We start from the raw sequence: 10,929 nt of genomic DNA on the forward strand, positions 1-10,929 counted from the left end.
GCCCCAACCCCTACCCCCGATGTTGCGCCGCAGTGCCCCGGGGGCGCGAACCCCAACCCGATCTACCAGGTGCTCTGAGGGTGTCGACGGCCCGTGTGGAAGGACGACGCTATCCACCGCCCGAGGGATGGTGCCCCTAGGGTTCCCTCGCGCCCAAAAGATTGAACCACTGCCCCCAATCGCGCTTTAAAAGCGACCCCTCGCGAGGGAGGAGAGGCGGGAGAACTGACGTGTTTCCGCCTTTGTACCCCAGAGCAAGGACACAGTCCTTTTTCCCCCACGCAGCACCCTTCCCTGAGACCCACTGCGATGACCGGTCTGTGTTCCTCCGTGGGCCAGAGCTGATCCTAGAGGGGCCAGGCCCTTCCTCTTCCTCACCCCTTTGCCGCATGGGTGGGACTCGCGCAGACCTGGGCCCCAACCCAGACGCCCAGGTCCCTTATGCGGTCCGTTGTCGGTCGTGGCCTCTCCTTTCGTGAGCCCTGGAGACATCAGCTCTTTCCCACCCCCTGCGCGCCGAGCTCCCGTCCCAAGTGTAACAAGTGTAACGGTAACCTCTCCCACTCCCTATTCAGGACCACTTTTTGTAATACTTTTGTAATCTATTCCTGTAAATAAGAGTTGCTTTGCCCGAGCAGGAGCCCCTAGGGCTGTATTTATCTCTGAGGCATGGTGTGCAGTGTGAAAGGAACTTTGTATGTTTATACCAAAGGGGGGCGAGCCGCTGGCCTCGCTCAGGTGTTGGAAATAAAAATGCTAATTTATACCAAGGTGGTCCTGGCTTTCCCTAGGGGTCGGGGCAGACTACTGACCCAATACAGCAGCTAGCCCTGCAGGTGGCAGGCGGGTTGCACGGAGGAGCCGGGAGAAGGAAAGGAGGGGTACGTGTGTCTCCAACATGTGGGGAGGTTCTTATGACCATGACCAACATGATCACACGTCAGTCAGCGGTTCTCATGTCAGATGCATATTAGAATGATCTGAGTAGTTTATAAAGTGATCCATGCCTGCCCCCACCTCACCCCCGAGAATCTGTTTTATCTATCTGCCCCAGACACCTGGGGCCAGATATTGGTATTTCCTTTTTTTAAAGTATATTTTTTATTGATTTCAGATAGGAAGGAAGTGGGAAAGAGATAGAAACAATGATGAGCGAGAATCATTGATCAGCTGCCTCCTGCACACCCCACACTAGAAATTGAGCCTGCAACCTGGGCATGTGCCCTGGTCGAGAATTGAACTATGACCCCCTGGTTTATAGGTTGATGCTCAACCACTGAGCCACACTGGCTGGGTGGATATTGGTATTTCCAAAAGTTTCCCAGGTGATTCTGACGAGCATAAGAGATTGAGAATCACACTTCTCCATACACGGAGGAGAGCCAGGAGGATCACTGAGAAGTCATGGCCCCAGGTGCCCCTCAGAATCCTCATGAGTACAGAGGGTGTGCTATGGTGCTCACCGCATTACAAGGAAACACTGAACAAATGTAAAGGGGCATGGCAAGCGGCCTGGTATTCACAGGCTCTTAGCAATAGGTGTAAACACAAGGGGACATCGTTGAAGGTGAGGCAGGTCCAGACGTCTCAGCTCAGCCAGTAACCAGGCACCTCAGGTAGAGCATCTCAGCCAGCACTCTGATCCCCTAAGACCCAGACTCTGCAAGGAGAGGGGCACATGCAAACCTGCATCCCCGCAGGTGGCACAGATGCTCTCATCAAGATATGGACACTCTGGGAGCAGAGAAGGGGCCACTGATTTAGCCAAGGTGCTGGGGAAGAGGTGCCACTTGAGCTGTATCTTGAGAAACAAGAAAAACAACCCACACACAACCACAGGGGAGAGATCATACACACACATACACACAGAGGCACTTCTGCCTTCCCATCCTCCCTTTGAAGGATGGCCTGGCAAAAATTCTTCCCCATTCACATGCCACCCCAACCCCCACCCCCTAACACTCAAGACATCAGTGCTTCCTATTCCCACCCTTACAGACCCTTTTCCCCTCAAAAACCTTATAAGCCTACTTTCAAGGGCTCTGCTCACCAAGTGGGGGGCCCTGGGGAAAGCAGGAAGGGCCTCATTTCCTATCTGAGCATCTGCTCTCTGCTCCCAGGAGAGCCTCTGCTCTCCCCAACGCAGGGTCCCTGAGGAGCCAGCGGAGTTGCTCTGTTACTAATGATCCTCAGCTTGTCTCCTGGCTGCTTCCCCAGATGTGCCTCTGGGTTTCTTACACTCGTTGAGACCCCTTGGGGCTCATTCATGAATTCATTCATTTAACAGATGCCAAGCCCTATGCTGGGTGAACACAGAGACCAGTGGACACAGTTCCTGCCCTCGGGAAGCACCCAGACATTTGGGAAAATTGTATCTGTCAGCAGCTGGTTACATGACAATGAATTAAGTGCTATAATGGGGGTATATGCAGCAGAGGAACACAGTAGGGACAGAAGGGACAGACAAGCAGGTCGCCCCTAATAAGAATCTTGAAGGAGTTGGTCAGGAAAGAGGAGCCAATGAGGTTGCTCCAAGCTGAGGAGACAGTAAGTGCAAAGACCCGGAGATGACAGAAAGCAAACTGTGCCTTCATGAAACCAAAGCTGCTCACGGGGAGGGGCCAGAGGTGAGATGGAGAAAAAGCAGAGGCAAGGCTACAGTGATCTCATTTGGGCTTTATCCTGAAGGCAATGGGGAGCCATAGAAAGTCTAAACAGGGGAAGGATTCAAATAAATCTATATTTCAGAAAGGCCAGTCTGGGCTGGCAGAAAAGGTAGGATGGGAGACATGTCAGAAGTGCCACCAGAGGACACACAATGTGGCCTGAACTGGGATAGTGACTGGTGATGGGAGAGAAAACTTAAGAGTGGAAAGAGTTGTGCCAGATAAAGCGTTGGTATTGAGGGTACCGTGGAAAACTTGGAAGGCACAGTCCTTACCCTCACACAGCTGAAAATCCACTGGGGAAATAGCCATTAGACAAAGAACCAAATGGACAAATGCAATGTTATAAATGCTGAGAGGTGCTGTAAGAAAAAGTAACAAGGGGGCATCTGTAATACTTTCAACAATAAAGATCAATGTTTAAAAAGTAAAGAGGGAAAGTAGGGGAGGGTGGGGGTAAGGGGAAGATCAACCAAGGACTTGTATGCATGCATATAAGCCAAACCAATGGACATGGACAACAGGGGGATGAGAACATGATTGGGGGCGGGGAGGTTGGTGGTTAATGGGGGGATGAGGACACATTTGTAATACCTTAACCAGTTAAGAAATTTAAAAAATAAAAATAAAAAAGTAAAGAGTGTAATGCCAGATGATCATGGGGTACGAGAAGTTAACCAGGTGTGGAGAGAAGGAGGCAGAGTTTCTACACGGAGGGAATTAATTACAAAAATGAAGAGGGCTCCGGTGGCCTAGAGGGAGCTAGTGTGCAATTAGGGAAAGGTGTCCCTCCTTCCCGAGGACACTGCCGTGCACAAGGCAGCCACGACTGGACCGCAGCCCCACTCACTGCTCAGCCAGGTGCACTTGTGCAGTGAGCAGCCCGCATAATCGTCACATGGAAGAGGCACTACAGAATATGCAGCCCACCAGATGCAGTGGAAAGGAGTGGGCAAGACTGGCGAGAAAAATGAGCAAGAGGGGGAAGGCAGAAGAAAGAGGAGATGAGGTGGGAGGTAAATACAAAAATGATGATGGTGCTGCTGCTGAACAACAGTTGGTCCTAGCTCGGGTTTTTTTCTCATGTGTAAAATACTTAAATCCTCTCCACACACCTCACCACTGTTAAAGGGAAATGTTAAAATGTGAGACGGTGTAATAGTTGTGTTTGCACGGCCCATAGTTATTTTTTCCAGACAACATTTAGCAGCAGGTTTTAATTCATACAGAACTTCCCCAGTATCCGGGGCGCGTGAGTCCCAGACGATGTCAATGGCTGCATGATTCCTGGGATCTAAGCCCGGCTGTGCTGCTGACCTGTTTTGAGATCTTGGGGATGTGGCTTAACCCATCTGGACTTGGGCTTTCTCTCTGTGGAAGAGACTAGTGAGTTTAAAAGGTATGTTCTGAAATTCTTTAGTAATTCACTCAAAGCATTTCAGAAAAAGATAAATGAAGTACATTTTTTTTTTTTACAGATAAGGGAACTGGGACCATGACAAATAGATTTTTCTCAGCGTAAGCAAGTAATTTATAACCTCCTGCTTTACTGATCCTCCTTTTACTTTTCTCTATGTTTTATTGAGATACAATCATATACCATAAAATTCACCCTTTTAGAGTGTCCAATTCAGTGGCTTGTACTATATTCCCAATCTTGTGCAACCATCCCCACTAATCTATTTTCATTTCTATGGGTTTGCTTCTTCCGGGCAATGGAATCACACACTACGTGGTCTTTTGTGTCTGGCTTCTTTCACTTAGCACAATGTGTTCAAGGTTAATCCATGTTGTAGCATTTATCAGTACTTCATTTCTTTATTTTGCTGAATAATATTAAATTGTATAGATATGTCACACTTTGTTTATCCAGTCATCAGTTGATAGATATTTGGGTTATTTCCATTTTTTAGCTGTTATACATAATGGTGCTAGGAACATTGACCTGCAAGTTTTGGGGTATACATATGCTTTTAATTCTTTTGTGCATATACCTAAAAGTGAAATTGCTGGGTATATCATAACCCTATGTTTAAATTTTTGAGGAACTGCCAAAGATTTCCCCAAAGCAGCAGCACCATTCTAGATTCCCATCAGCAATGTATGAGGGTTCCAATTTCTCCACATCCTAACAACACTGCTATTGTCTGTATTCTAGCCATCATCCTAGTGGGTGTGAAGTGGTATCTCATTGTGGTTTTGATTTTGCATTTCCCTAATGATTAATGATGCTGACTTTTCCTGTGCTTATTGGCCATGTGTATACCTTCTTTGGAGAAATTGAGTTTTTTAATCCTTTGCCCACTTTAAAATTAGGTTCTTTGTCTTTTTATTGCTGTGATGAGTTCTTCATACATTCTAGATACTGGACCTTTACCAGGTATATGATTTGCAAATATTTCCCCTCGTCCTCTGCATTGTCTTTTCACTTTCTTGCTTGTTTGCTTTCTTGAAGCACAAATTTGTTTTTTATATTTTGATAAAGTCTAATATGCCCATACTTGCCTTTTGTTGCCTGTGTTTTTGGTGTCTTATCTAAGAAACCATTATCTGATCCAAGTTCTTCTAAGAGTTTTATAGTTTCAGCTCTTACTTTTAGGTATTGGATCCATTTTTAGTCCATTTTTGTAAGTGGTAGGACAAAAAAAAATCCAACTTCATCCTTTTGTATGTGGATATTCAGGTGTCCCCACACTATTTATGTTGGAAAAAAAACTGTATTTCCCCATTGAATTGTCGTGGCACCCTTGTAAAAAAGTAATTGCCCATAAATGTATGGGTTTATTTCTGGACTCTCAATTTTATTCCACTGATCTAAATGTCCATCCTTATGCCAAGCATACAGTCTTAATTGTTGTAGCTTTGTAGTAAGTTTTGAAATCAGGAAGTGTAAGTCCTTCAACTTTTTTCTTTTCCAAGATGTTTCAGCTATACTGGGTCCTGTGCATTTCATGAATGTACCTTTAAGTAGCTTGTCCTGGTGATATTTTCAAGAACCACAAACCTTGCTGGGTACAATATGGCATGAAAATGTAGAGTAGGTTCTTTTTGGTGCCCAGAAAAAATAGTTATAGGTGAGTATGCTGATTTTTTTCATTTCTAGTCATTTCTGATGCAGCTTTTACATAATAAATGTTGTTTTGTTCACTGAACATCATTCTGTAATTGCAAAAAAAATGTTGCAACTATTTGGGGGGGCATTATGAATGCTTCTCTGTAACCATAACTTATGTAAAAAGCATTATGTAGGTGTGTCCGGCAGTTAATAAAAATATTAAGCTAGTTTCCCTGACTTTTTCATGTTTATAATAATTGTGAGCTTTTTAAAATTTGCATCTGGTCCTGATTTCTTTTCTAAGTCTAAATAAATATTCACTTTTGTGCCCAACTTTCTAGTCTTTTTTTTTTAAGAGTGACTCCCAAATGTCTAAACTTCAGGCCTCACAAAACCTGGGCCCACCCCTGCACACTGCTGACCATGCTTACCTGCAGACTGACTCACACACAGGCGCCCACCAGGAACACACACAGGAGAACCCACAAGACTCCTATCAAGGGAGTCAAAGAGGGAGGAAGGCTCTTGGGATAGCCATGCATCTCCAGCAACTTCTGGGAGAAATCTGTGGCCCCTGCCCAGTCCTTCTGGGGATGCCCTGGCAAAAATGCCCACACCCACCTGCTTTCCCTATGCACCTGCAACCCTGACACCTTCATGCATCCTTCACCACAGCCATCATTGTTTCTCACTGCCCTCCCTCACTCCCATGGCCAGCTGCAAGAGGCACTGAGACCCTATCTTCCCCAAAACTAAGCCTAGGCAGGGCTGATGCTCTGCCCCTGGGCCATGCTGACACTTTGAGGGGTGGGCGTTGCTGAGAAATGGCAGGAACTCATGGGGGTAAGGGCTGCTCACAAAGGGTTTGGAGGGGTGGCCGTCCAAGAGAAGGGACGTAGGGGAAGGAGAGGAAGTTCAATGAGAGACACTATCTCATTTAATCCTCACGAAAGTGTTATTTCTTTTATGCAGACTAGGAAACAGAAACCTAGAGGTGAAAGTGGCCGGTTTACACAGCTAGTAAGCAACAAAATGATATTTCTAACCAAATTTGAGGACATTTTACCCCCCAGAAGACATTTGGTAGTTTGTAGCCCTTGATGGTCATGACTGGGGAAGGGATTCTACTGACATCTAGTGGGTAAGTGGCCAGGATGCTACTAAACTTCCGGCAATGCACAGTAGAGCCCCCACCACAAAGGATTATCTGGTCCACAAAGCCAGCGGTGCAGAGGCTGAGAAACCCAGGCCTAGCACTTCCCCAGAGTATTCTTCATCTTGGCTCCTTTCTCAAGTTCCCAGGTTCTAAGAGATCTGGGACCCACTTGCCCAGGGGTTTCAGGAAGGAACAGCTCAGCACCTACACATTCCCAGGTTAGGGACCAGGGTCCGTGCTCAAGCTAAGGGTCCGGCAGCCACAGTCACCAATTTCCCACTATTCCACCTGCAGATTCACTCTCCCTGTCCATTAAAGGGAGGGTTCCTGTCTGGGGAGAAAATGCCTGTCAGTCCCATTGTTGACTATCATCCCAAAGCCTACTCTGTGTCCAGCTTAGGTTAGCTTCCGGATGTGGCCACAAGATGGCACTCCAACCCACCAGGTATGCTAAGGCTCTGGGCCTGGGAGAGCAGCATATAAGATGTGCCAACCTGGGCAAAGGCCTGGGGGCTGGCCTTGGGCCAGTTCCAGAGCCTAGCAGGGCTAGATCAAAGGCCTGCAAGTGCCAGGTGAGGACATAGGCCAAATTTGGCTTCAGGACTCCCTTCACCTTTTTTTTCTAGTCCAGCCCCAGTTCAAGTCCCACCACCGATCTTCCTGGAGCCCAGCAACCCCTACCCTCTAGTCTGAACAAGAAAAATTCCAGAGCTGAGGTGTTACTATAGGGCTTATTATTATTCATAGCCAACAATAAAGAAACTGAGGCATAGGGAATTTGAGTAACCTGCCCAAGGTCACAGCTAGTCAGTGGTGGAGCTGGGAGGTGACCCAAGCAGTTGGTTCTATGCTCGTAGCCACTGAACACCAACCACTTCATCAGTGCACTGCCCCCCGCCCACCCCACGCCACTGATCCTAACGACCCTAGCATGGGACCACAAACTTTCCTCTCTGAAAGGGAGGGGGCAAATGGCTATGAGTATGGGGGGGCACTCCTCAAGAATGAAAAGGAGTGAGGCTCTTGGCTGGGCTGAGGGTCTGTGGTTAGTGGTTGTGGGTGAGAAGCTAAGTCTCCATCAGCAATTCCTCCTCCCACCCCTTTTTCTCTGGGGCCTTTTTCCTTCTTGTCCTGTAGTGCCCTCTTGGTTTTTCTGGGCTTTCTGCAAATGCCAGCTTTCTCACAGTGTGAAGAGGGTGTGAGAAAAGAGACTTTTATGTCCCTGCTTAGGATAGAGAAGGTGGGGGAGGGGGACATTCTTTGAGGCCTGCGCTGGGGGTGTCATCAAGGACAAAGGTGCGAATCCTAAAGTGGAACAGCGTGGGGTACCTCGGGGGCAGCTCCCCTCTCCCACCTGGGAGGCTCTTCTCTCTGAGCCTTCTCTGCTGGCCTCATAGGGGATGGGTTTTAGGATGTGATGGACACCCTTTGACACTCCCCTGCCCTCCAACCCTGGCCTGCTTCTTTTTCTAGCACATCCTGCAGGACCAGGCCCGACCAGAGCTCCTAATCACCCAACCTTCTCACCCGACCTTCCCCCTCCTAGGAGCCCTATGCCTCTCTCTGTCTTTCCCCCTTCTTCTCTCCACCATCTGGGCATATTTCAGCTTCCCACTATGACTCACTATGGGTAGTGGCCTGAGTGGGCTCCACACTGACTCCCTGAGAGGCCCTGACTAAGTCCCTCCCCCTGTCTTGGTCTCAGTGAAGGACTCCAGACTCCTATGGCCTCTGACACTGGGATTCTAGGACCCTGGCCCCTCTCCTGGCCTTTCTCAGGTCATCCAGGGTCTGAATGAGGAGCTCCTGTGCTCTGGGCACTGGGGAGGGAAGCAAACAAGAAGCATCCCCAGAGGAGCTGATCTCACTTTTTGGAAACAAGATGAGCTACAGTGAAGGTTGCGGAGTTATACTTTGATCCCAGGGTGTCCTGCAGGAGAGGGAAGGGATGGAACCCTGGGCCCCTGTGGCTGTCAGGACCACAGAAGGTTTCCTAGGAGGTAAAGAGGGGTGACTGTCTGGCTGGAAGGAAGGGAAGGTTTGGAAAGGCTCTTTCTCGCTTCTCCCCATCCTGATTTCTCCCAGCCAGGTGTATGTGTGTCTCCGTCCCTGTGGGTCTCTCCTTTGTTTTCCTTCTTAGGTCTCCATTTTTCTATTGTATCACCTCATTGCTTTGGGGCAGGGCTTTCTGAGAGCCTGTGTTGAGGAGATCTGACTTTGGGCCAGGCTGAGCCACAGCAGGTCAGGCCTCCTCGTGGTGAGGGGATGGGGCTCACTGGTTGGGCTGAGAGGGAAACTCAAAGCACTCCCATCCCTGCGGTATTCTGAGATTACAGGGGGAATAGCTCCCATTTAGAGGAATAACACAGATCAATCTCTGAGGGAGGACTGGCCCCTCCGTCCTGGCCCCATACTCCAGCCTTCTCTCTAACTCTGCCCATCTCCACCCGTTTCTGCCCTAACTCTGCCTGTCTCTTGTCTCTCCTCTTGTCCTTCTCTCCTATCCCTCATCTCTTGCCCCGCCCCTGGCCTCTCTCCAACCGTCTCTACTCCTCCAAACCTTTTCCCCACCACTCACAGATTTTCCTGCGGCAGGACTGGGATTCCCCTGGCCAGGCGAGGAGAGAGATGCCAGCAGCACAGCTTTGTCCCTAGGCCCACAACAGTGTCTGCGGGTCAGTGTCAAGGGACAGCTGTCCGCACAGTTAGCAAGTGCCGACAGGTAAATAAGAGTCTCCTGTCTTCTTAATTAAATCGCCCTTTGCCCAGGCAGCCTTGTGTTCGATTGAGCTGGGCTGAGATCAATAAGCCTCTTTCCCAGCACAGCCACCCCTGGAGCTGGGCCTGACCTTCCCAGCCCTGTCCAGGCCCACCTGCCCACTTCCCCACCCCACCCCACCCCCAGCCTGGGCGCCCCTTGAGGGCAGGCTCTCCTGTGCTCCTGTTGCCCGGGACAGAGCCTGGAACAAGCAAGGAGTAAAGGAGTGATTGCTCGATTGAGTGAACCGAGGCACTGGCAGCAAACATGGGCCAGGAAGGCTCAAGGGCCCAAACTGCTACTCCCACCCCCACCCCCCACGCCCAGGGTCATCTTTGAAGCTGTAGGGATCACAGCAGGCAGCTGCTGGCTCTCCTGTGCTCCTGTTGCCCGGGACAGAGCCTGGAACAAGCAAGGAGTAAAGGAGTGATTGCTCGATTGAGTGAACCGAGGCACTGGCAGCAAACATGGGCCAGGAAGGCTCAAGGGCCCAAACTGCTACTCCCACCCCCACCCCCCACGCCCAGGGTCATCTTTGAAGCTGTAGGGATCACAGCAGGCAGCTGCTCCCATCCAGCCCCAGACCCAGGGTCAGCTTGCCAACCAGGGCAGCTGAAGTCCTGCCGTGAGAGGAGGGATTGTCAACCTTCAGGACCACATTCTGACCTCTAAGGGTAGAGTGCCCCTCTCATAAGTGATCCCCATAAGGATCCAGGGCTAGTGAGGGAGAATCAGTGAGCAGGATCAATGTGGTAGAATGTGTGGCACTCACAGGAGACAAGGGTCAGCCTGCAGTTATGAAAGGCCGGGGTCAGTAGGGGTTGAAAGGGGTTAATAAGCATCCTGGGTTATTGGATTCTTAGTAGAGCGCTTAGGGGACAGCATGTGTGTTATATGTATGGAGGTGGGGGAGACATTTTGGGGTCCATGCGAGAGGGTACCTTTGAAAGGATCATGTGGGCTTCAGCTCCCGTGGCAAGGGGCAGTATTAAAGGGTTGCTCGGAGCGGTGTCTCTCATAGGGATGGGGCCTCTCGGTTCACTAGGGGTTAAGACAGTCCCCAGTTTGAAAAGAGAAGGGCAGGTGCGACACTCCTCTCACCTCAGTCTGACCTGGGGAGGCTGACCTAGACGTCTCCCGGAGCCCTCGCCCATCCAGTGGCTTTCCCTCCCCGAAAAGTGAAGCGTTGGCGGGTGCCCGGGAGCCGCAGGAGCCGTGCCGGGAGGGCGCCCCCAGCGCCAGGGTTGAGGGAGGCCCAACTCCTTGCGGGGCTGGGAGGGGGCGCGGAATCAGG

The 10,929-nt window shown here is 49.8% G+C and overlaps 1 protein-coding gene across 1 annotated transcript in view; it reads left to right on the forward strand.

The window, feature by feature from the left end:
• MYOD1 (myogenic differentiation 1) overlaps positions 1-739 on the forward strand; it is a 3,165-nt gene extending 2,426 nt beyond the window's left edge. The window contains exon 5 of the mRNA XM_014530880.1: positions 5-739. Coding sequence (XP_014386366.1) covers positions 5-78 — 74 coding nt within the window. The 3' untranslated portion in view covers positions 79-739. The remainder of the gene's footprint in view (positions 1-4) is intronic.
• Positions 740-10,929: the final 10,190 nt, after the last annotated feature.

Source organism: Myotis brandtii, unplaced genomic scaffold, assembly GCF_000412655.1.
Source record: "Myotis brandtii unplaced genomic scaffold, ASM41265v1 scaffold782, whole genome shotgun sequence".
Lineage (NCBI taxonomy): Eukaryota > Metazoa > Chordata > Mammalia > Chiroptera > Vespertilionidae > Myotis > Myotis brandtii.